Below are 27,277 nucleotides of genomic sequence, written 5' to 3' on the forward strand. Positions count from 1 at the left end.
AAGGCTGACTTGATAACTGTAAGAGTAAAATAGTAAAATTACAAAGTACATTCAAATCATTCTATACAAATACTCAGTCATTTGTATAAGAACACATTTTTTTATAAGATAATAAAATATTATATAAATCTCATAAAAAAGAAAACGTTGCAATTTATAACATTTTCTTTATTTGTATATATTATATTTAAATTTGTATTATTTTATGATAAAAATTTAATTATAAATAAAATTGTTATATAAAAACTATAGTATATATATATATTATATACTTGCTATATATAGAAAGAATATATATATATATGATGCTATATAATATTTTCACTATATGATTTTCTTAATTATTGATGTTCAAAATTACAAAAAAATAAAAAATCTTACAATTTAAAAACTTGTACTCGGTTGTTGCAGTTATATTCAATAACTATGTTTGTATGTTTTATCAAAACTATGGTCAAATTTTATTACAATATTTAAGAAGAAAGAAATGTGTCTTCTAATTTATATATTAGATTACATAATTTAACTGCTTTATGCTGCTTACTGCTCACAAAGAGGAAGAAGGTCGATGAATCGTATGTCACGAGCTCTTTTTGTATGGAGATAATAGCAAGATAATGAACCCACAACATAACACACACATACACACTTGTGTACTTCGTTCGCTCATTTAATCATATAATAGTAATATCGGACATTATACAATTTGTACATATTACTCGGAATGTATTTAATGCAGCGCGAGTGATTTTTGTATGAATGATCGATATATAATATAATATAAGTTATGGAATATATAGATTTCATCTAAAAAATATTTACATATATGTACATATATATATATATATATATATATATATATATATATATGCATATATATGCATTTATATATAAATGTAAAATCGATTTATTCATACAAACTTAAAAAAAAAAGAATAATATGCCCATGTGTGCATAAGATCTAATAACATCAATCATTTTCCAGAGTAAAGATTTCTTTTATTTAAGTATTTATCCTATTGTGTATTATAGAGAATTGTTCTTTCTGTTGTACATAACAATCAATCATTCTCTCAAGATACGATCCATGGGCGATGCATATAGTATTCTGAATGGAAATAATGTTAAAGTCTATTTATTCGATAAAATTATATCTGGACACACGTACATATATACGCGCGTATCTATAAGTCTATGACGCAGATATGGACAAGTACTATAATGTAAAAATACAGAAATTTTTCAGTTTGTAATATTAACATGACACAAAATTTCATCTTTGATACAAAACTTATGAGATTCTTTAATTTATACGATACTTTGTATTGTGACTGTTTGTGATTTAACTCGAGATTAAATCTTTACATAAAATATTAAGTAGTTAATTAATTTTACAATTTTATTTCTTGGCAAATTATTACATTTTGTACAATATATACATTAATTACCTTAAATCTCGCAGTTATAAGATTGAAATCATTCTCTCTAATCATTTGCAAACTTCTTAAAAATTATTAAATAATTTTTAATTTATATTTTCTCTCTATTTATCTTATATTTGTACAGTGATGGTATAAAGTATCGAAATAAGAAATTATAAATACCTTTAGATCTTATACAAAGAACATATTTTATTAAATTTGCAAGTAAGGAAATATATATTATCCATTCATTCACTACATTTATTCAACCAATTTAATCATCTTATTGTAACAAAGATGAGAGATATAAAATTTTTATGATTTTGTTATGAATTTTCAAAGGTGTTTTTTGTAATGGTTGATATTAAAACATCAAAAAATCATGAATTTTATTAAAATATAGATTTATGCTATCACAAGATGTTAAAAAAAGTTTTTTCTAATCCTGAACCTTTTTTATTTAAAACCTTACATATAAGTCTATCTATGTAAAAATAACACACCTTTGATTTTAAATATTTATAATAAAAGATTGAAAACATTTTTATTTTAAAATAACACATTTTTAAATATTGTACAATATTGAAAAAAAATCATAATTCATATTTTAACTTTTTAACATATTATGCAGACTATATCGTACATTGAAAAATATATGATTACATCTGATTACAATATACAAAATTCTTAAATTTATTCTTTGGGTGGGTCTTCTCGGATCATTTCCAAAGAGCTATCTGAATTGTTAGTACTACTTCCACTTCCAGCATCATCCTCTCGTTCAGTAGTTTTTTCTTGACTAACGTTTGTTGTATCCAACTGCCATGGTGGAATAGAAGCAGGGGCACTAGGAAACTGTTTCCTAATTTAAATACATTGAAAATTAGAAATAGATAATAGGTATAATTATAAATAATCAACTGTAAAAATTTTGAAATTACAATTAACTTTTTTTGTGTATTACATAAGTGAATAACGAAAAGATATATGTACGTATATGATGAGAAAAATGTTTACAATAAAAGATTGATTCAAGAGCGCAAATGGTCAAAAGTAGGAGTAAGATGAGAAAAAGCACAAATTTATATTTTGAAGTTGTATTTTGTAAAATCATATAAACACAATTCTTGTTTAAAAAATTTTCAGATCATCCAGATGCGCAAGTATCAATTTTTTAAGCAATTTTGAATAAAATTGTATGTGTACGAGTGTGTAAATTGCGAGGTTGTGACAATGGTTGATCTCTTGTAAAAAGAATGATCTTAATATAAGCAAATATTACATACGAGAACAAAATGGCAAATAATGTCCAAATGAAATAATCTTATTGTATAGCAATAAATTGCTAATACTGACTTATGCATTATTATCTGTGATATACAGACTGTCCTATTTTAAATCATGTATGTATCTTTTTAAAATCATTTATGATATTGAAAAGTGGTTCGGATGAAAATTAAATAATTTGGAGAGATCAATACAGGGTGAAAAATCCAATCAAAAATATATCAAAGATATGAATCATTAATATCCGACTTGAAAAGACCACTGTTAATGTGGATCAAGACAAAATATGTTCAATTCAATAATAACAGTTATGCTAATTGATTTGCTTTCTCAGTAAAAATAAGTTTTAAATTAACTTGTTAGAAAATATATGAAAAAAAATGAATCCCTAAATATTTCAAAAAGAGAACTCAAAGACAAAATTGACATCAATATAAAAAAAAAATTTGATTGATATCAGATTATGTTTCCCTATTTAAGATAGGACAGTCTGTATATTTATACAAGACATATAAAAAAAAAAGAAAATAGGTATACCTTGATAAAAGTAAAGCTTTTAGACTAGACAAATCCTGCTTCAGTTCATGCACCAATTGTGGAATAGTAGGATCCAATGCTTGATGCTGAGTCAGTTTCTGCACATCATTTTCCATCTTCAAAATAGAGTCTTTCACTTCTTTCATAGAATCTTGAACATTTTTATCTAATTCAGTTATCCTGTCTTCTATATTGCTTTTCTTTTTTCGACCAAACAAAAAGGGTTCTATAAACTTCTGTAAAATTAAAAAACACATTATATTTGATTAATATAAAAAAAAGGAGAATTATTACTCCATTCTTATTTTGAATATTTAAATCCAGAAATAATCAGAGAAAAAATGCAAATTGTTAGCAAGTTTTTACAATATCTTACACAAGATCTGTATAAATTTCTTTGCACAGTACAAATATACCTTATAAAACCAATAAACAAAATACACTGTTGCTCCAATCAACGCAGTCGTATTAAAGATATCTTTGACTTTCTGCAAAAGTGTCGACTGATAAACGCTTGTCTGATGATATGGATAGATAGGTGCTTGTGACATTTGTATGGTGGTGTATGGATTCTGATTCTGGATCGCATTGCGATCGACCGTATTGTCAACAGTTGCTAACTTGAAAGCTGTTTTTATCTCTTCATCCGTCAAGCCCTTTCTCTTGAGAAATTCTTGTTTTTGGGTCAACGGACTTGATGATACTTTAGGATTTTGTAGAAACTGTACCGCTGTTTTTACCTTTAATACATAAATGTACATTAAAACGAAGCTAGAGTGAAATTTTACTATACGTTGTGCATGCATAATCTATTATAATTAAATCTACAAAGTATTTATTGCGCAAAATAATTCTTTTTACATTTATGTAACCTGTAATAAACTTTTGCAATAACTTACTAAACTTTCCCGTAAAGGGAGAGCATTATTATTTGTATCTTGATCGGTCATTTTAACTAGTCTTCGACCCCGCACGTTCTTATTATATACTTATAATTAAAACGACATTACTCAGGCAAAGTCCTACATTACTAAATTGCAAATCACATTTTTCTGTGGCTGTCTGTAATAAACAAACCTGACATGCGACTGCGCGCGAAAATGATCAATTAAATCGAGAAAACGCCATCTAGACTCATTTTCGTTTTTCCGAATTTTATAATGTGTGACCTTTGACTACATATATACATACCCAAAAAATCACCTTCTTTAGGAGCTATCATATAATAATTTTTAATAATAATCTATTAAAATAATCTCTTTAAGTTCTATATAAAATATACATATTTGTAAAAATAATTAACAGTTTTAAATAAGGAAATTATTGTTCCAATCAAATTGTAGTCTTTAATAAAGATTACGTTCTAAAATTCATTTTTTGGAATAAAATGTTTGATTAACCAATCAGGACAGAAGGAACTAAAATTTCGTGATTCTGATTGGTCAATCGAACGCTACTCAACTCGAGCAACTGAATTTTGGAACGCAATCACGGATATAAGAGAAAAGCAAACAAACAAAATTAAAATCACTAGATTATAGTGATTTTAAAACAAAATGCGTTGCCGTGCCATCTTTCGAACACTTGGCGAACTCTTTAGCGTCATAGTCGTGTTAATCTGGAAATCTAGTATGGCGTTTATTGAAGGAGCAGCTGCTTACGTTATTTGAAAATACGTCTCTTCCGTGACTGGTACGATTGGCCGAAAGGCGGTGAAAAGCATACGTTTACGTTAACCTACTGATTTATTCGGACCTCTCGTAACCCGAGCTCAACAATTATCATCATCATGACGGATCGAACTGAGCTGAGGATGAACGTGGCTGCATTGAAACGAGTCGACCCTTATGTCAAGGATATCCTGGAGACCGCGACCCATGTTGCTCTATATACATTCAACGGAGATGAGAATGAATGGGAAAAGACCGACATTGAGGGCGCTCTATTTCTCTATTCAAGAAATGGCGAGCCATACAACAGTATTCTCATAATGAACAGGTAGCATACATTATTCCATAATGAGAAAATTTAGTATATATCGCAATTACTCAAAAGAGCACAAACTATTTTAATCCAAGTTCCACAAAATCTCTCATACCTATTTATATATTTTTTTTTATCAATAGTACTGATAATATATATATATATATATATATAGTATAATTATTTGTCAAAAAAAAAAAAAAAAAAAAAAGGAAAATGGAATCTGTTGCAGATTAAATACAAATAATCTAGTAGAACCAGTTGCTCCAGGTTTGGATCTGCAACTGCAGGAACCATTTCTGCTGTATCGAAACTCCAGATGCAACATTTACGGCATTTGGTTTTACGACAAAGAAGAATGCGTTCGTATTGCGAATATGTTGAATAAACTTCTGAAGGAATGCGAAGAAAGTCGCAAGATTAATAGCAAGCCGCAGAATAAAAATAAAAAAATCTCGGGACCTAACGTAAACAACGTGGATATATTCAGTATGCTCAGCAAGGCGCAAGAAGACTTCAACACGAGTAGAGTCAGCGGTGGTGGTGGCGATAGTGGTAACACAATAATCGGATCAAAGTCTCCATTGATTATACCCACAGCCGACAATATTTCTGGTCCGTTGTCTGCTCCCTTAGGACCTGACGTTACCTCGCAAAGTGTAATGGATTTCTTTGCTAAGGCTAAGGTTAATAGCATTGTATCTTACTCGCTGTACTTTAGAACAAACTGTGTATTTTATTTTTTATTCATTATTTGTATATTGTCGACCAGGTGAACACTGGGCAATTCAAGCCAGGCGATCAACCTACTTCAGGAGGTACTGTTGCAGTCGAGTCGAATAAACCTTTACTCGCACGTTTAATGTCCTATCCGACGGCGCACACTTTGGAACATATTGAGAAACATATTGAGAAACAGAGATCTATAACGCCGCAGCCCACTGTTCATCAGTCACAACCGATGACGATTCCTTCGGTGAACAGATCTAAAAGGCGGAACAAACCGACTTCTCAGCAAGAATCGGTAATATCCACGTCAGCGCCGATCTCGCAAGATCTGCCGCTACCTGTAACTCAAAGCGTTAACGATTCGAACGGAACGACTGGATTCCTCAGGATACAATCTCCAACCAATACACCGACGTCTTCTACTTTAAGAAATCATCAAGCTTCAAACATTACCAATACCAACAATGCTAATCCGCTTGCGTCATTATTTGCTCACGCCTCCGGAAGCACAGTAAGAAATTTCAAAAATCGTCATCCATTTTATTATAATTTATTAAACATATGTATATTTTAATTCTGTTTCTTTTTTTTTTTTTTCTATTTAATCCAGTCATCGGACGACATTATTCCGGCAGCGCCTACGTTGTCAGGAAGAGGATCGGCGCCAGCGTTAATACCTCCTGTAATGTTTGCCGCTCCCAGCCCACCCGAGCCCTTGAGCAGACCGTTAGAACCGTTGACGAGGAATCAGCTTTTACAAGCGTTCAACTATTTGTTAAAAAGCGATCCGGATTTTATCAACAAACTTCACGAGGCCTACGTAAAATCGTTTGGAGAGATACTTTCTTAAAATCTATTATTATAATAATATTACTCCGGAAAAAAACCCATATCATATGGGTTGTGACTGATAAAACAATTAAGCTAAATCTCGATATTTCTATGTTATATGTGCATGTACATATATAGACAAGACGCGTAATTTCACGCTCAAAATTCAATTGACTTGAGAAGATGAGAACTGCTTCTTTTAAAAGAAAGGTACATTTTTTCTGGCTAAGGATCAGAAAGTAAATACAGGAAAGCGATACAGTATACCTTGAACAGTATTTTTATAAAATAATGCACCCTTTTTGGAACAGAGTAAAAAAGAAAAAAATGATCCGTAAGACAAAACATGTAATGCGAAGCAAATTGAATATGATGACGTTGAAAAGTAATGAACGGTTTTTAAACTGTGATGCTAAAAAGATGTTTACATTATTATATATTATACGCGTCTTTTATGGGGTTAAAAATCGCACGATATCATATTCAGAATTGGTCAAACGGAATACTTATTTTATAGAGTAATGACGTATCTCCTTCCTATATATACCGAATACCGAATATGGTATGTATATGTTATCAATAAAAAGGAACAAATAAATAGAGACAAAACATAACACATTGAGAAGACGCTTAAAAATACACTTTACTTCAATTTTTTTTTTTTTTCGTTCACTTCTCATAAGTAGCACAATGTAAAACAAAGTGTAGGCAGATCTCTACATATATTTATTTAGCCATTATTACGTCGTACTATATATCACAATATAGTGTTTATAAGGAATACGCTTAAAAATATATAGTTAAGTTGCTAAAGTACGCTTTCTTTCACAAATTTAATGGCTGTGACTGAAGTCGCAACGGCACAACAAAATTATGTCAATTACAAATTTATTTCCCGTTACGAGGTAATTTGTGAAATATTATAGTCCTTGCTTACTTTAATCGAGGGGCACTGTTTGTAAATTAAAAATTATATATAATAATGTTTTTAGGGAACAAGAATTCACGATGTTTGTATAACGGTAACAGATCGCGAGTTACATCGTAATTCCAGCACAACATCGTCGAATTCGCAATATGATAAAAAATACGATATAGCTACATATTATATCTATATTTACAATCCTACAACGACACAGAAACTGTACGTTTTGTCTGTATTGTCGTAACGTCATGTTCAGAGGGCCTTTTAAACTCTCGACCCCTCGTTCTCACTCTTCGATCTCACGCCGCCGCGACGACGTTTCGAGGAAATGCAACAAGTAAAAACGTACTAATCATTACGATATAATTTACAATAGTTGCTTTTTCTTCATAAAATTCACAGCCAAGTGGAGCCTTCGAAGGCCCGCTAGCTTTTTAGATAGCCTTAATGGCTGTCTCTTTTAGTATATGACTCCGATGCATCTCTATAAAATCTCGCAGAAATTTGCATATATTAAACACAACTTAAGAAATCAATGGAGTTGAAACAAAATTAAATATTGGAATAAGATTGTAATTTACTGTAAAATAATTTTATCCGAAGTATATCTACCCAGATATATGGCACAACTCCGATTGTCCGTGAGTCATATACTAAAGCCAGCTCAACTAATTAAACTATTACTTCGAACACCTTCGTCGAGAAACTTTGTCTTTGGATTGCGCGGAATTTCTTTTAAGCCAGAGGCACTTTCGGCGATTGTTTAAGTAAGGGCGGTCCGTTGTCGGATGTCCTACACGGTACGAATTTGTTTGTATTTTGCGGCGGTATGGGATGGAGCCATCTGACAGCTAGAATGGCGATAATCAGCAGGGCAACGAATCCGCAGACAGCCACGACGATCGCGCTCGGAAACCAACCGACCATCGTCTGATTTCCATCCTGACCTCCATCCTGACTGTTTGGATGCAATGGCACTCGCCGTTCGCTGATCATCACTACAAGAATATCGTAAATAAATCAATAAGAGCAGTTCATAAATATTCTCCGCAAATTTGAAAAATCGCAAGATTAAAAAAAAAAATTTAATCCGATTGATATTGTGAAGCAAGATTCTAATCGCACATGGCGATGTCTAAATATTGGACAAAAGATATTATATTGCAATGATAGCATGACAGATATAGATGACAGGAATGTTGAGAAGGGTACACTGAAAGGTCGCAGAGGAAGAGAGAGAGAGAGAGAGAGAGAGAGAGAGAGAGAGAAAGAGAGCGGTCGAACCTCGTAGAGTCTGGTTGAGTCTGTTTCTCATCGCAGGATTGTCTACGTGGTTGCAGAGATCCTGATCGCAGCAGAGGAATCCTGCGGGGCATGCGGGATTTTTAAACCTCTCGTCCAGGCAACCGCTGTGTTCCGCTCTCGAGAGCGGCGCGTTTACGTTCGACGGTAACTCTGTGAAGCATCCTCTACCGCGACACATGTACCCTTGGGGAACGCATTCCGGTTGATTGCAGTAGCATCTCACTTCTTTAGAAGAATCTGAAAGAAGGAAAGGAAAATAATTGATACGATAATCTCACAATGAGACATATATACTTTTCAAATTAAATGTTGAACGGAATAAATGAAAATTGAAAGAAATATATATATATATATATATATATATATATATATATATATACGAAAATATTCTTATCTGCGTTGTATCAGAAGTGAAAAATTGCTTCTGAAATTGAGATAAGCGTATAAAATTTTTTAGACATTTCAATTATTCCAGTTTAGATAATTTTTTTGTAAATGTATTATATTATGAACAAATTATATTAGAGATTAAACCAAATATTTTTCGATTACAAATTTAAATATTGTTATATTAACAATAAAATTATATATATTTATTATGCATATTTTATATTGTATATTAAGATTATATATATATTAAGATAAATCCAAATATAAAAACTCGCTTTTAATAATTATAACAATATTAAATTCCTAATATATATATATATATATATATGTGTATATGTATATATATATATATATATATATATATATATATATATATGTATATATATATGTATATATTACTTTTTAATTTTGTCAAGCTTTAGAATTCTGTAGTACCATTGCAATTATTTTTTTAAAGAACGCTGCGAATATAACACAAGTGATTATTTAGTCATCGATCTAGACGACGGATCTGAGCTGTCCGATTTCTCTTGAAAGCTTTTGAAGCGTGGATAAATCGCTTGAAAGAAAGGTAGGAGATGGTCTTTATCGAGATTTCGAACAAGTCTGCGTCAGAAAAATTTGGTATCCGAGCGCAACAACGAGGGTGGCCGCATCCCCGACTGTGTGTTAATGAGAACCGTACGAGATAAACGAGAAGAAATAGAAAGAGGGACGAGAGATATGTTTATTATGATATTGCGAGGCCATCTTTATCCGCGAGCATGCTCGGCTTCGTTTGCCCCCAACCCCCGGGTCCACAACCATCTTGCCGATTCCCCCCCCGCGACCCCTCGTCTTTCCCCACCGGTTTCTTGCTAATAAACCCGCAGCGATGTGTCTTGCTGCCTGTGCCTCCGTCTTTCCTCTCTCTCCCTTTCTCTCGCTCTCCCTTTGCCAGCGAGAGCCGGCCCTCTCTCCGTTCGCTGCCTGTCGGGGTCCACCAGCTCATCGGGGAATAAAAAACGCTAAAACAGCCGAGTCACAAAAGAAAGATTAAAGTGGAGAGGATATATGGGGAGAGGCATGCGACGCGCATATCTCCTCTCCTTCTTTCTCGAAGCAACAAAGAATAGGGCCACTTGAGACAATACCATCGCGGTGATTACGTATTTCGCGAATTGGAAAATTACGGTAGACTGCAACAAGTCGCAAGTATGCAGTTTCAGGTTCTCGGAACGTTCTCGCATTAAGTGTGTATACATATTTCAGTGATGAAACTTTTCGTTTGCTTTAACCGTTTGGTACCGTGAGAATTTCGCTCAAATAAATATGCTTACGTTTTGAAGTAAGGAAAACGGTCAGTTCTTACGGATAAAGATAATCAGGGTAATCTCTATGTTTCCTGAAAAATATAAAAAGAATGGAATTTCTTTTATACTTCGAAAAATGAGGACACCTTTCATTGAGACTGTCAAGGTATTAAAAAAAAAAAAAAATCTCTCTTTAATACTTTTGCTCTTTTATTGTAAACAATCAACGAGCCAAATTAATTATGTGTTTATATTATCAATATATACATATGTATCTGTCTATCTATTAAAAACATCTTAACAAAATATTGAATATGCAGTATATATATTTTCTATTGTAAATTTTAGTGATAAAAAATGAAAATGTTATACAAATGAAAAATATTTGATTTTATAAAAGTTATTCAATTTTTTTAGTACATTTGCAAATGTACAACCATTGAAGCATTTTCCAAATGGATTCTTCTTCGTGTGAATAAAAAGCATTCGAATCCGCATAATAAAAAACAATTATTTTAAAAAGTTGCACCAAACAATATTAAAAATATTCACATTAAAAAGATCAGAAGGAATTTAAGACATCAGGCATCCTGATAATTCTTTTTCGTACAATAATTATTAAATCGAAATACATTTTCAAAGAGAAGCCTATTGAAATTGTTACTGTAAAGTTGAGTCGAAAGAGACGAATAAGAAACAGTAGCTTCCGAAAGGAGACTCTGAAGAAGAAGCACTCGAAAGACAATTCCGTACATGTGTGCGTGAGCGCACGTTTAAAATAAAAAAAAGGGGGAAAGGGGGGGAAAGCAGCAGGAGATCGAGGGGCCCGACTAAAGAGAGATACGACCGGCAAGCCTGAGGCTGGGGAATAGCCGTCCGAAAACAAACAGACTGCATCGCGGAGTCGTTCGTTATGCGTCCATGGTATATTAATTATTCCACGGCCCGGTCTCGGCGAGTTATCCTCCCTCATTTTTTTTATTACTTATATTTCTCTTTTCTTATTTCTTCGATAGCGGCCCTTCCCCCCTCCCCCTGCCCATCGACAAGATTGACATTACACGAATACCGCGAACATTCTATTTGGATTCTTATTGGAATTCAAATATGATTTTTAATTTTTTATTTCCGCAACCGTATCATGCTGCTGATAAAATAATTATAAAAAATAAATTAACAATTATTTTAGCAGAAATAAATTATAACTGTTCCCCTAAAAAATAGCTTGATCCAGAAATGCATATAGTGTAAAATATTCTTTATCCAATAGCTATTGCCTCTCCTCTGATTTAGGCATAGAAATCGATAAGCAATCGATGGTGTTATCGTAAACGCAAGTGCGAAAAGAGAAACGTTTCAAAGATAAAGCGCGATTAGACTCGCGTATTTATCTTATTTGTATATCCAAGAGCGAGGCTCGAGCCACCCGCCCCAGGATAGAAAGCTCTGACTAAACTTGATTCGAGCGAGCACTATTTGTATGTACATGCAATTAGAAGAACGGCGATCTATGCACGCGTATATACGCGATATGTAATAGGTATCTAAGGCCAGGGCCGCTGTTAACATAAAAGATACTTAAATGTAACCGACTTGAAAAAAAAAAGGTAACTGTAATTTTTCAAGCGTAAAAAACTGATATAGTAAAATCAGAAAAATTAATCAAGTATTTAAAATCTTTCAATTAATTGCTAATAAAAACATATTACATTAAAAAATAATATTAGATAATATTAATTTTTATAGAGTTTTTAAGATAGAAAAATTTTTTAAATTCTATTAATTATTAATTTGGTATTTCGCAATAAAATCTATTGATACTACGGAAAATTAAATAAAAAGTTAGATCATCGTTTTGATTATAAGATTGACCTTAAATAATAAATAATGGTATTATTTTGAGACTCGAAATATCATAGTCAGATGCATAATGACTGAATGAAAACATTTCATTTGTAATAATAAAGCCTTTTATACATAAACCTGTTCGATTTATCACTGGTTGACGGCGGCCCTGTCTTCCAAGGCATAGACGCCAGTGTTTGCTACGCAGTGATGAAACTAACAAGCTTCCTCAAGTATATCCATGTAATCCGCGTTGCGCAACGTTTTGCATAGGTACATTGCGAACTCTGTATTAAGCCAAATGCATTAGCAAACGCGCTTTTCTAATTAGCGTTACAGTCTGCGTAACAGTAATTAGCGTGAGAGCGAGAACAAATCGCATCTCTGTTTTGCGCGAGGATAATAAAGGAATATTGTGCGAGTCGCTGCAGCAACGATTTCGAAATACTTGGTCAAGTGACCAACGAGCCAGATCGTAATTAAAAAATAAAATTGGCATTTTATTTTTTCCCTGAAAATTCTTTCTGATCTTTCAGATATTTTTGTTCAAAATTAGGTAAATATGAATATTTTTAATATTGTTTGGTGCAACTTTTTAAAATAATTGTTTTTTATTATACGGATTCAAATGCTTTTCATTCATACGAAGAAGAATCCATTTGGAAAATGTTTCCAATGTTACATTTGCAACCGTACTGAAAAAAACTAAATAACTTTTGTAAAATCAAATATTTTTCATTTGCACAACATTGTCATTTTTTATCACTAAAAATTACAATAAAAAATATAATATATTGCATATTCAATATTTTGTTAAGATGTTTTTCTTTTGTCTTGCGTATTCGCGAAGAAAGAAATGCCAGTGAAGATATCCTATTAGGAATATTAAGGTAGCGATGAGAATTATAAATGACTGGCGGATCGAAAAAGAAGAATCAGCTGGGATCGAGAATCATGTCCGACGAGACACCTGTTCGTACCTACGAGCGGACGGGTTATGAACTCGCGGAGAGTTATGCGAAAAGAGAAAAAGGGACGGCGGCTCATCATCAGCATCACGTGGAAAGACGAAAGGAGTGGCCGAAAAAGCGTTGGCGATGAAGAGGACCGGTCCGCTCGTCGTCGGTGGTTCATGAGAAACTTTTGTTCAGAAATGCGCTCGCGCAATTCGAGTCTCGATGAAAATCATCCGTTATACAATCGTATGATCCATTCGAGAATCTTGTCGTGATCTTGGAAAAAAAATTGAAGAATGTTGAATTTTGACAGAGCGCATAATTTGTTTAGAGGGAAGCAGCTCGCCCTCATTGAAAAGATACAGTTGAATAAATCATCAACCGTGATAGTTTTTGAGGAATAAAATATAGGATTTCCAACTTCTCGACATAATTACACCGAGACTAATTATTTCCATATCATTTTTTCGCTTATTAATTTTTATTTGCATTTTTTTCATTATTATTATACTATTATTATTGCAATTTTTATATTAAATTTTGTACAAAATTGTTATCAATTGGTAATTTTTATTCGCATGTTATTATCTATTGCAAACGTTCAAAGAGAGGCAATCTCACGAGATCAACAAAAAAAGACGTGAAAAATGTCGCACTTGCGAAAATGCAGAGCAACGCTGCGGGAATCATCACCTTGGGAGTAACTTCCTATGTTTCTGGAACGCATCGTTTAAAGAAGGGAATAACAGGTAAAATATTTTTGCTATGCGGTAAACGAACCTTCCTTCGGGGCAAGAGACGAAAGGGGCGTGGGACAATCCCGAACGATCCCGCTCGCCCGGCTTTCGGCCAATTTCCGTTTCACAAAGGTGCAGTACCGAAGGTGGTATTTGCGTTGGGACTTGTAACTATCGAGCCGAGCTATCCGAACCATTATAAGAAGGGCTGGAGGGGGACTTAAGCGGGTGGATGCCGTCCGGACGGTTACAGCGGGGTGGCAATTAGCAAGAACAATGGGAAGCCGTGGTCCTTGTTTCTGGGAAGTAGGCGGAGGGTCTCTCTCCGGGGGCCCTACCATTCCATAGACTGGAACGAGAGAGAGAGAGAGAGAGAGAGAGAGAGAGAGAGAGAAAGAAAGAAAGAAAGAGAGTAAAAGAGGAAGGGAGACAGAGAAGAGGAGGTGCACCAGGTACAACCAGTATCTAAAGCCCTGACCGAATATAGTATAGGGACCATAAGTATATACACGGCCCCGACGTTTCGGCGTTAGAAGACAGGTTCTTGATGTTCTTGAGAACCCTGGCAACCTGGTGATTAGCCCTACTTAACTGCGGATACGCGGACGCGACGCGAGCGGCTCATCGGCGAGTAAAAGGCATCCTCATCAATTATATGCAATTGCCAAATTGCTCCAAATTACATGCGTTGGTCCTTGAAGAACACGGGGCCCTTTATGATAATTTTCGTATCTTTTCTTTTCTTTTTTTTTTTGCAAAGCCAACTCACCGCAATTCACCTTTGATTATCGCTCGCCGAACGCGCGCGTGATTAGCTCGGGGTTCGAGTTAATTAAACTTTAAATCATAACGTGCCTCGTGTTGAGAAATATGTTCGACGAACGATCATCTCTCTATCAACAATGGATTCGTCTCAAACGCCAGTTGTTTCATCATCGACGATAAAATCATCCTTCAGTCTGTCTGTTTTCCGATCGATCGCATATTTTACGGCTATATATTATCGCATCTTGGATAAGAGATAATATATTTGATTTCTTATTATTCTGTTTCTCGCGATTGTGGAAGCGACGGAAAGATAAAGCGGTACTACCCTCGCGAGATAATGTCCCTTTGAGACCTTTGTTCCCGCTCGTTTGCGTGCGCAGTTAACGTGAATCAACAACAGCATCAGCTGGTGCTTAGCCGACGATGTTAAGCTAATTGCGCGAGACAAATTGTCGGGCGATGCGTGTCGCGCAATGCGACCTCAAATTTGTGCGTCACACACGCAATCGCAAATCCTATTTTCGCATCCTTTCCTTATTCAAGATTATGAGAGTGCAACATAAGCGTCGTTTGTTGTTCAATAATATTTTTTGTTAAGTTTATTTTGACAGATTTTTTTTTTGGAATATATTATTATACTATAGCACTGGATGATTTATTATGAGAGCCAGAGACGTGTGAAGTGATGAGTATTCAATTACGTCTCTTGCAAATTTTCAATTAATTAGATCACTATACTCTGAATATTCCTCGAGTAATATTCAAAACATTTCAAATATTTTTCGAAGTTACATAATCTTGAAAGTCTTGATATATATAGACTTTGAAAATTTTGATTAGTCTTGAATGATTTATTATTTCGCTCTTTTATCTATCGACAGATAAATCGATAAAAATTTTATTTCTACATAATAAATAAATAAATAAATAAATAAATAATTCTTGTTTAAATAAAATGTAATCTGTTATATTAATTCTTGTTTAAATAAAATGTAATCTGTTATATTTATTTATAATATCCCAATACCTTTTTTACTTTCCCTTTCTAAATTTTATTAAAACATTCAAGACTCTTAAAACCATCGAAACAAAAAATTATCAAAACCAATCAAGATTATATAAATTCAAACTAATTTGTTACGATATTCGAATCAATTCCAAGCATCTTGACTTCCATCTCATTAAGCGTGTGTAATATCTATACGAATATCTAAAGGAAGTGCGAGCCAACCACCCGAAACACTTGCGACCCTTTATATCTTTGTTGTACGACGAGAAAGAAATGACACACCTAGGACGAGCTTTTCGTCTAGTAGTAGAGCGCTTAGATTAATTTTGATATAAGAGTGATACACGTAATTTTGTGATTTTATATCACAAAGCGCTCTCCTAACAAAGTAACGTAGAATGTAGAAATTGGTAAAATTAGATACAGTTTGGCTCTCGCACACACATGTCAATATTCGCGACAGCAGGTAGACGAGCAGTCGCGTGTCAAGGTGTGCACGCGGACGACTACTAAACGGTATCGCGTTCCTCATTCGACCACGCTTCATCGAGCACCCATCAATGAAATTGGAGCTATCCATTCTCTATTACAGAGATGAGCATTATTTTTATTTCATTCTACACATGCAAAGATTTTCGTGTGTATATATCGCACGTTGTATAGAATTTCATCAATAATAATTTGACATGAATTCTTGTTAATCTGCCGTTACTTATAAGAAAGAAATGCAAAATTGATAGGAGATATGAATAACTTGATGCGTATTTATAGACACGTTTCCTTGGAATCGTTGACATTGATCCCGAGAATCTATCGCGTATGGATTTATTTATAGAAAGATATTGTGTGACTGCATCGATACGAGAGTGTTATTACTATATAAGAGACGCGTATCTGGTCGTCAAATACGTCGTGAAATCTATTCTGGCAGAAATAGAATCTACGAAGCAATGCCTGCAGGTAAACGTACAATTTTCTTCCGTCCGGGAATTTGCGCGAGATAATTAATCATCGACATTCCTTCGCAATAATACGGTACGGAACATGATCGCCGAGATTCTCGTTCCTCTATTCCGCGATTACTTTCGCTCGCCTCGAGCAACGCACGTCATCGGGCCGCAAAAAGCGCTGCCACGAAGGGGGAAGCTCGGAATCGCGTTAATTGATCCAGAACGGTCGCGCCGTTATTGGCTAGCTATGGCGAGTGTTGGTGGCACGTGATCTCGATGCGAGGCGCGATTCAACATAAAGAGAGAAAGAGAGAGAGAGAGAGAGAAAAAAGGAGATTTCTATTCCAGCAATTGGCAGCGAATGCGAGGCGAAAATGCAAATGAATGTACAAAAGCACGTTGAGTTCATTTCAAAGCGACAGACTTTATCTATTCGCATTCCTTGTCAAGTTAAACTCACGAAAATCCTTGAATTTATTATCGTTTAGGGGGAAAACTCTGAGGGGGGAAAAAAGTATCTTGGAAAAGATAAATTTTAATTTAGAAATTCAGCGTACTTTAAACCGAGGAACTGAAAAAAATATAAAAGAGAGAGAGTATGTGTAGTGTTTTGATAAGTATAATTTTTGTTCATAATTCAGGATGTCTACTCAAATCTTGTAAAAAAAAATTTCCTGATCTCCCAGGTATTTTTGGTCAAAATTTTGAGTAAATAAAATATTTGAACGAGTTTTGGTACAACTTCCTCTAAAATAAATTTTTTATTGCATGCGTTTTGTAATGTTACAAAAAAAAGACTTCCTAAGACTTTCAAATTTTCTATGTTTTTCCAGGAAATGACATCTTATAATTGTTTAAATAATTACTATGTTAAAAATATGCAAAATCATATTAAAAAAGGAGTAATTTAATCTACTTTCTCTTGATTAATTTTTTCCATTTTTTTTAAATTTTATTATATTATTAATTCATTTTCTTTAACATTTATATTGTTATTTTATTTATATTTATTGATTTATTTTTCTGTTTTATTGTAAAAGGGAGTTTCTACTCGTTTATAATAATAATTTTTCTCTATAAAAATTCTTTATATCTTTTTTTTCGCAAATAATGTGAAATAGAAAACAATTAAATTTTCTAAATTTTACTTCTTCGAATTTAATCTACTTTCTTTTGATTAATTTTTTCTATTTTTTTTTAACTTTATTATATTGTTAATTCATTTTCATTAACATTTATATTCTTATTTTATTTGTATTTACTGATTTATTTTTCTTTTTTTATTGTAAAAGGGAGTTTATAATAATAAAAATAATTTTTCTCTATAAAAATTCTTTATATCTTTTTTTTCGCAAATAATATGAAGTAGAAAACAATTAAATTTTCTAAATTTCACCTCTTCGAATGAATTGGAAAACAATAAAAAGAAAGAGCGTATTACATGAAGACACTCTGTGTATATTCCCAAAGTTTCATAACTCTCTGAATTTCCAGGTCGAAGGGATCCACTTTTTCCCTCTGTCTCTCTTCATTCTTGTTGATTTAGATTATAATAGTTGGCGCGCGTCTCTTTTCTATCCCGCTCAGCTCGCGTCACTCATCGCGCATCGCAAGTTCGTTGATCGCCCGAGCTGCCTGGCCGAAGCCAGCGGATTGCGACAACGCTCGTTCATTTGGATTCGACGCATCTCGATTCTCGAAGTTGCACATGCATGCATGCCGCATGCACGCGTGCATGCGTGCTTGTGCTTGACGCGGCGTCGCGTCGCATACGAAGAAGCGAGTCGATTAACATAACGCGCGCGTACCTCTATTCCGAATGCCACGAATATAACACACGCGGTGATTGATAGCCGATTGTAAATAGCGAAAACCAAACGTCTCCTCGGGTATATAGTTATGTAGTTATGCGCGGAGCGACGTGCGATTTTGCGTCCTGTCGTACATTTTTGATGAGCGATATCTCATGTGGAATGCGCCTTGGGCGCCAAAGGGTGAAAAGAAGAGTTTCCGTCTGTTTATGTATGTACTTATCGTGAGAAATCTCGCTAAATGAGGCAAAAGAAATCTCGGAAATATTCTAGGGGAACTATTATCTACTTAACTTTTACTTTTCTTATTTTTACCCTTTAACCGTACAGGTGGATCAGCGTATTTTCGATGCGTTTATTATAATATATAAAAAAGTTTTTAAAAAATCTAAAAACATTCACTCAAAAAAAAATGATGTTGCAACTTCAAGAAAAATTTTCTAGGTGTAAAATATTAACTGAAACAGATAAATTATTAGCAAATACTGTGACACTGCATATAATTTGCACTTAATCAATTTAAATGACAGCGACAGAATGTATTTTCTGTACTATTAGTGTAATTTAGACAGAACAAGTCCTATTGTTAAGGACAATTATATTTATGATTAATATTTGGCAATGGGATCTAAATTTTCTAGAGGTATTGCTAGAATATTGCTGCTATAAATTCTATACGTGACAAAGAATATTCTAACTGATACAAAAAGTAGCGATAAATTTTAACTGAAACATCTAGAAATCTATCTACATTAGCAAAATATTTTTTTGAGTGTTTATATATATTTTTTTAATCCTTCTAAATATAAAGATTAATAAATTTGAAAAATAATTTGTTTAAATGTATTGTTTTATGATCATTCGTTTTCGAGAAATTAATCCTGCTAGAAAAATTACAGGTAAAAATGACCCACCGGTACGGAATAAGGATTAATAAATATTAACCGAAATGATTTTTCCTGGATTATTCAACTTCCGCGAATTTAATAGGCGGTTGTGCCGCGCTTTATTTCAAGTTCAATAAAACAAGATATACGTTCCGAAAACAGCTGCATTTATTGCAAGATCGTGCACATGATCGCGCGTTTACGTGATGCGAGAAGCGCGCGTGTAATTTTTACATAAACAAAAAGCGGAAGCATCACGCGTGAACGAGATATTAAATCGGATATTAAAAGTGGCAGAGTACAAATATGTGCGATAATCGGCAGAGAAATTTACGGATCGATATAAATAAATAAGATCAAATAAACACTGCCGCGTTATAGCCAGCAGACTTTTTCAAATGAGAAATAAATTTAAGTAATACGGAAGAATCGTTTTTTCCCGATAATTTCAAGTCATTTCAAATCGATTTATAAAGGAGAGTTTCTTCGTCGCGTATATTTGGTCGCGATGCTTCTGATTCATCGGTAGAAAATTCGCGCATATTTGATTTAAATCCGCTACCTTACTGTATAAACACGTCCATGTTTCAGCGTTTACTCGCTCATTCACAGAGTATCCTTGTTCTCGATACATACTCTTCGCAAACGTCGAACGAACGGCACTTTTGCGTAACGAAAAAGCTTTCTCAACGCGAGCTTTTCGAACGACTGTGCAAATATCATGGAAAATTTTATTACGCGTTTTTAGAAATTTTTTATCCGAGAATATATCTCATATACAGATTACATTTTAATTATCGATTAATAGTGAAAGAATTAAATTTTATAATATATAATTTATTTTATTAACCGACAATTTTCTAATATCACGACGGATGGAAAAATACAGTGTAAGATTCTTGTGCAACGATTACTCAAAAATTTATCGCTACTTTTTGCATCTGTTAGAATATTGTTTGTAACGTATAGAATTTATAGCAATATTCTAGCAAATTTAGATCTCATTGCCAAATATTAATCATAAATATAATTGTCCTTGTCCTTAACAATAGGACTTGTTCTGTCTAAATTACGCTAATAGTACAGAAAATAAATTCTGTCGCTGTCATTTAAATTGATTAAGTGCAAAATATATGCAGTGTCACAGTATTTGCTAATAATTATAATATCTGTTTCAGTTAATTTTTTACATCTAGAAAATTTTTCTTAAAGTTGCAAGATCATTTTTTTGAGTGATGTTTTCTCGTTCTGTACGGAACGATTATACAAACATTCAGAGACTCTCTATGCGGTTCCGGTACTTGGAATGATGCCGGCGCAAGTGGCATTAAATCGTAAACAAGACTTGAACGAGATCGGGACTACATGAATTAGCATCTCGGGACGCCTGTCATTCGCCTACACGTGCACAGTCGCGGCGCAAACAGATCAAGCGCATAAATTTCGCTGTCCTTAAATAACTATACTAAAACACTGAGAAAGAGTGGGTATAGATAGGAAATACTTGGACGAACCTTGGCCAAGTCGTTTGCGTGCCATCGACATGGTTTTCCGACATCGATTAACGAGCTCTAAACGGAAAGCTTGCATCAACAGACATCGAACGAGTAGTTAACTTTATGCGTCGAAAGTTTTGTTCAACCTGGATGCAGTTTATTCACAGTTAGTATTTATTTTTTAGATCCAATTGCCAAATATTAATCACAACTATAATTGTCTTTGACAATAGGCCTTAAAGATAGGCATCGCGGAAAAATTTTCTGTCTAAATAACGCTAATAGTACGGATATAAATTCCGTCTCTGTCATTTAAATTGATTAAATGCAAAATATATGCAGTATCACAGTATTTGCTATAATAATTTATCTGTTCAGTTAATTTTTCTTGAAATTGCAAGATCATTTTTTTGAGTGCATACTACTCATCCATCCATCCATACTTACATTCATTTACAAACAAATATCACAAACCTCCTATCTCTATTCAAACAATAAATAATTAACTAGATAGCTATATAGATATATAAATAAATAAATTATCTAATCTAATCTCGCGGAATGTAATATATAACATACATTGATGAAAACTAATCAATTTATTGAGATTAGAATCTGAGATACTGTCAACTAGACATGGTTCGATCACCACGTGCGACTTGGCAAGAGACACGATCGTGTCTCTTGATACGTGTCCTCCGTGTCTCTTCCGTGTCTTTTTTGCGTGTCTCTTTTGCGTGTCTCGCGTGATTCAAAATTCAGATATTCAACGAGCTTTATCACGGGAAGTATTGTGATTCTTACTAATGTCATTTCGGCGCGTTTTTACACGCCACATGCGTGTGCAAGAGCGTTCATGATTATGTGCGGCGGTATGGCCGTTTCCGTCTGTCATTGTTGCGTGCAGACAGAACGCAGTAATGAGGCATGTCAAGGGTGTCGCGGCAAAAACGTCGGACGTATAGACAGCGTACGTACATACATACACTGACATAATAAAATAATTCTAGCAAATAATTATCGCGCATTCATCGCGAAACTAATGAGATCGCCTCGAAAGGTAAAGCGCGGTATCTCAAGCGAAATTCGACGAAAGGGAGTCACAGAGACTCATATCGTTAGGAATCCAAATCGCGATCGTTTCCTACACACCGTGTATATACGTATACACACAGTTATCCGGAATATTTATGTATATACGGTACATGTATTATATTTATATGCATATACATACGTAACGCAAACCACACACAAACGTATAAATAAAGAGAGGTACAAACTCGTCACGCACGCATGCATATACGTATCCGTGTGGCCGACAGGCGCCACCGAGTTGGCGTGCGTGTATGTGCGTGCACGTAGCGTAACGCCAGCATGCGCCAGCTGTAGTCGCCGCCGCCGTCGTGCTACTTACGACATGCGCGCGTGTGTGCCAGCGATAAACCGAACGAGAACCAAGTGTGTGCGTATGCGTGTGCGTGTTGGTGTGCACAGGCTTCGTTCTCCTCGTCGTTGGCGTCGATGAGCTCGCATTTTTCGTCGCCGGCGCGCCACTCGAAAGACAACGGCGGCTCCACCACGACGACGACGACGACGACGACGACGACGACGACGACGACGATGAGTAACGAATCCAAGTCCCAGGATCGAGCAAAACTTTCAACTAATCATCTACAATACAATGTCACCGATAAATTTATCTCATTGTCTTCAAGAGCAATTACATGTACTCAGGAACAGAGAACTCTAGATGTAAATTATGTTTAGCTTCTTCTCATAATGGAATATTTATTTTAATCTCAAGGAAAAGATATAATAAAAATGTAAAATATATAAACACACATATAATAATATTATAAATATATAAAAAATTAATCATATACATACTTTTATTCTCATTAATATTACATAATAAACAAATGCATAATCTCTTTAACAAACAATAAAATAATTTACAATTTTAATAAATATCCTAATATCTCATTATATTCCAGCTTTACGAAAATGAATGTTGTTAAAGGAAATATATTATTGTTTAAATTGTAAAATTCTGCACAGAAAAAAAGAATATTCTTATTTTGATAATATCTTTAGTTTCAAAATGTAAATCTTAAAATGACATTATATTGCGTTAAACAAAGAAAATTTGCTTCGATGAAGACGTTTTATATAGTTCAACCAAGAAAAATATATTCTTGTTATTTAAGAATAATTTTCTTGAATGGAAAGGAAAAAATGTTGGATAGAAAATAACACATGTCCAAATCAAAGATTATAATTTTCAAAGAGTGTAAATAATTATTTTATTCCAGAAATGACAATTGTAATATTGAAATGATTTTTAAATTCTTCGAAGAAGATTATAAATTGTTGCGTATATATGAAACAATGAACGCGTTCATATGAGTATACATATAAGTTTTGATTTGACACTTACTTTTTTTTCTGTGTGTAGTCTCCTTGCATGATAAAGGAATAAAGAACAGAAGCCACAATCTGTGAGCACAACTTCGACAGAGACATTTGATTCGCAGTAATAAACTAAAAATACATAATATATATTCGCAGCCTTGCTGCGAATTTATTTTATATTTTTCGATCCATCGTATCGATATGTAAGTGAACGTGAAGATTTAGATTCACAGAAATGTAACAATCTACATTAATGTCGAGTGAACGTAGTTCGGCCTCGATTCGCGACTCATTAAAAAATCGGCTCCATTTCATTAGGCAATGATCGACATTTCATTTTGCTCCTATATACTTAAGAGACGAGTCTTTATATCGGATACGCTGCCATAATATACGAATGGTTTAACGAGCAATTCGCCGAACGCATTGGGATTAACGACCTCGCGATATCAGAGTTTGCGGCTTTGCCAGAGATGCAAAATGCATTCGAGAAACTATAATCGAATGAAATGGTTCCGCGGAATTGACGATCGTCTCTCGAATAGGCCAATTAAAAAGGCTAATTTCGTCCGAGAGAACGAAAACGATTAATTTCGATTTTTATTCTAGTGTAGAAAGAGTGCATACAATCAACACGGTTGCATATAAATCTGTTTAGAATATAGCACATCATTGATGTTTATCGGTTTTGAATAATTATATCAATTAAAGAAGGACGTTGAAGGGTATTGATTAAATACGCATAATTTGCATGCAATTAATCGCGTACACAGAAATCGATTTCACTCTTGTAGGCTTCCTTCGGGAAAATAAATTCACGTTTATTATCAGCGGGATAATCCAAGGATTTCAAGAATTATTTATATATTTATTTATTTGTCTTTAAAGATTTCTTTACCAGTTTATTACAGTAAGTACCTATTAACAGTTGAGCAAATATAATTGTTCAACTCTAAATATCCTTTCAAATTAGCAAATGAAATTGAAATTGAGAGACAAACTTGACAAAGATAATTAAATGATGCAGGTTTAAAAGAATCAAGCGAAATATATTAAAGAACACGAACGCGATCGGAGAATTTATTTGATGCCAGTGAGCATATCCAATTTGAAGGTTTATTTTATTATGCAGTGAGAAAAAAAAGAGGACAAGACGCAACAATATACGCATGCAACAAGCATGTATGTACTTTTCTATCATGTATATAGCTCACTATGTAACTCCGTTATTCGCGCGCCTCGCTGGCGCCCGGCGTATTTTTATCGTCTCTCTCTCTCTCTCTCTCTCTCTCTCTCTCTCTCTCTCTCTCTCTCTCTCTCTCTCTCTCTCTCTAAACTCGCTATCGTGCGAACAACGAAATTTCAATATTTATTATACTCGCATACCGCACCGCCTTTGTTCGGCTACAAAGGAAACGAGAGAGACAGAATTGTACATATTAAGGAAAATTGTACAGAGATAACGTTAATTATGCGTTACATCAAGATACGCAGTCACTCACACAGACAACGTGACGTTACTTGACCGGAGTTAAGAGATGCATGTTGACAATAGATAGATATAGATTGACGGGAACAGGGAGGAAGGGTGGGGGGGGGGCGGGAGGAGAGGAACGCGCGACAGGCGCCGCTTACGGATGTAAATCTATCGATCGATCGTGAATCATTCGTACGTCACGTCGTGCCGCGCGTCTCGTTGCCCCGCGCGCTGAGCTCGAATAAACGATTTTATTGCTCGTTCGTTGAGCATTCCGCGAACGAGACGAGAGATCGACCCCCTTTCGAGGTGGTTTACACCATCGCGTAATGGCCTCTGTTTGTTTGCAGCGAAAATTGCTCCAACAAACTCCTCGGCGCCGAGTATTTTCGGAGAAGCACGTGGAATCTTTTCTATCGGCCTCTCTCTTTCTCGTTCTTTTTTTTTTTTTTTTTTTTTTTTTTAATCCAGATTAAAGAATTTAAAATTAAAATTAAAACTTGTTTGCACTCTTATTTTGAGGATTTTAATTGTAAATTGCTTCGCGTGATTAGAGAAATGTATCGCCTTTTTTTTTTAAATACAATTAAATAATTTATAAAACTTGTGTTCTTTTATTTTGATGGAAATGATTTTATCGGCCTCTCTCTTTCTCGTTCTTTTTTTTTTATATCCAGATTAAAGAATTTAAAATAAAATTAAATAATTTCAATTTAAAATTAAAACCTATTTGTTCTGTTATTTTGATGATTTTAATATACAAATTGCTTCGCGTGATTAGAAATGTATTCCCTTCTTTTTTAAAATACAATTAAATAATTGGTAAAACTTGTGTTCTCTTATTTTGATGAAAATGATTTTAGTAAATTGTCTCACGTGATTAGAAATATATCGATTACTCAAAATACACACAAATGCATCGAGAACGTCGAGATCGATATATTTTCTTTCCTCGCGAATTTTTTAATTGTCAGTTGAAATCGGTATTTCCTTTCTAATTTTTATATCGCGATTCTCATATAGACTAATGTAATTGTACTAATTCGAGTAAAGCTGCTATCCTTGAAGAGATACCAATTACTAAATTCGCGAGAATTAGTAAAACAAGCGTGCCGAGCACGTGCACACGTCGTGTTTCCGTCTGCGATCATTCGCACGCAAGTATCTCACCTTTGCTTTGTAACATAATGGATATCAAAAAAATTTTGATATGCATCTGCGTTAGAATAATGAGAGAAAAAATTGAAACATAAAATTTACGATCGGCGAAAAAAAACCGAACCGATTTTCTTATCGATACATTCGCAATAGCACGGAATAAAAAAAAAGTAATACGCGATACGAATGTTTGGCATATCTGAAGGGTGACAGTATCGCGAGAAGTATAACAACAATGAGGTTGATATCACTTCCATGTGGAAAAACACAACCCCACTGTAGCCGCTTTCGCACTCGTCGATTTGTTTAAGTGTAACATGTGTCATATATACATATAGGAACATGTATAATATCCTTTACATATACCTATAAAAAGAACACGTTCGCTTTGTTTACTTATGAAGATATGTCATTACCTTTATCGACAGGTCGCGCCTCGTTGTCGGCCAGCACTTCGTAATCTTCCGAGTCTAAATCCGCGGGCGTGCGTCTGGTGACAGCGGCGGCGGCGAGACTTGTCATTAACGTCACGAGGGTCAACGCGTCGCGCGGCAACATTCCGCAAGGATACGACTCTCAAATCAGCTTCGAATCTCGAGGACAGAAGCGCGACAGCTGATGTCGCGGCAACGTGTAACGTCGCGTGTAACGTCGAAACGGAAGGTCGTCCTCCTCCGAAGGGGATCGGGGCACATGTGTTGTTTCTGTCTCCCGAATTAGATCTTCGGGATCATCGTCGTCGTCGCGTGCCACCGGCGGAATCGTCACGATCGATGGATCGCTCTCGCCCGTCCGATTATCGCGTCGCGCATAACGAGAGATAGCGCGCGATTGTTGGTCTCGCGAACGGGGAAAGTCGGCGAGAGAGCGACGAGGCAAGACGGAGCGTCGGCGCGGAACCACGTGCTACCACGTCGCTGTCCGGCGGCTGACTGACTACTGACTCACGACTCTACGCTATGTCGGCGCCGTCGCCGCCGCCGCCGCCGCCACCGCCACCGCCGCGCCGGTCGTCTCGGAGCCAGCCGTGGCCGGCGCGCACCCGCAGGCAGGCAGGCAGGCACCCGGCTC

At 34.7% G+C, this 27,277-nt stretch overlaps 3 protein-coding genes across 3 annotated transcripts; 1 reads left to right on the forward strand and 2 right to left on the reverse strand.

Annotated features, from left to right (window-relative positions):
- Positions 1 to 1,626: 1,626 nt before the first annotated feature.
- Pex14 (peroxisomal biogenesis factor 14) lies at positions 1,627 to 4,324 on the reverse strand. The gene is made up of 4 exons (XM_072886986.1): positions 4,145 to 4,324; positions 3,662 to 3,985; positions 3,246 to 3,481; positions 1,627 to 2,283 (listed from the first exon to the last, which is right to left on the reverse strand). The coding sequence occupies exons 1-4, from the start codon at positions 4,193 to 4,195 to the stop codon at positions 2,115 to 2,117; spliced, it is 780 nt and encodes a 259-aa protein (XP_072743087.1). The 5' UTR covers positions 4,196 to 4,324; the 3' UTR covers positions 1,627 to 2,114.
- A 535-nt stretch (positions 4,325 to 4,859) lies between these two features.
- Positions 4,860 to 7,404, forward strand: Dcp1 (decapping mRNA 1). The gene is made up of 4 exons (XM_072887232.1): positions 4,860 to 5,243; positions 5,461 to 5,914; positions 6,001 to 6,468; positions 6,568 to 7,404. Exons 1-4 carry the CDS (start codon positions 5,035 to 5,037, stop codon positions 6,805 to 6,807), a joined length of 1,371 nt encoding a protein of 456 aa, XP_072743333.1. The 5' UTR covers positions 4,860 to 5,034; the 3' UTR covers positions 6,808 to 7,404.
- Positions 7,405 to 7,438: 34 nt separating this feature from the next.
- On the reverse strand, positions 7,439 to 27,155 carry LOC140663227 (BMP and activin membrane-bound inhibitor homolog). Its single transcript, XM_072887235.1, has 3 exons — positions 26,623 to 27,155; positions 8,998 to 9,255; positions 7,439 to 8,711 (listed from the first exon to the last, which is right to left on the reverse strand). The coding sequence occupies exons 1-3, from the start codon at positions 26,762 to 26,764 to the stop codon at positions 8,449 to 8,451; spliced, it is 663 nt and encodes a 220-aa protein (XP_072743336.1). The 5' UTR covers positions 26,765 to 27,155; the 3' UTR covers positions 7,439 to 8,448.
- Between the last annotated feature and the right edge of the window lie 122 nt (positions 27,156 to 27,277).

This window comes from Anoplolepis gracilipes, chromosome 2 (genome assembly GCF_047496725.1).
Source record: "Anoplolepis gracilipes chromosome 2, ASM4749672v1, whole genome shotgun sequence".
Taxonomy (NCBI): Eukaryota; Metazoa; Arthropoda; class Insecta; order Hymenoptera; family Formicidae; genus Anoplolepis; species Anoplolepis gracilipes.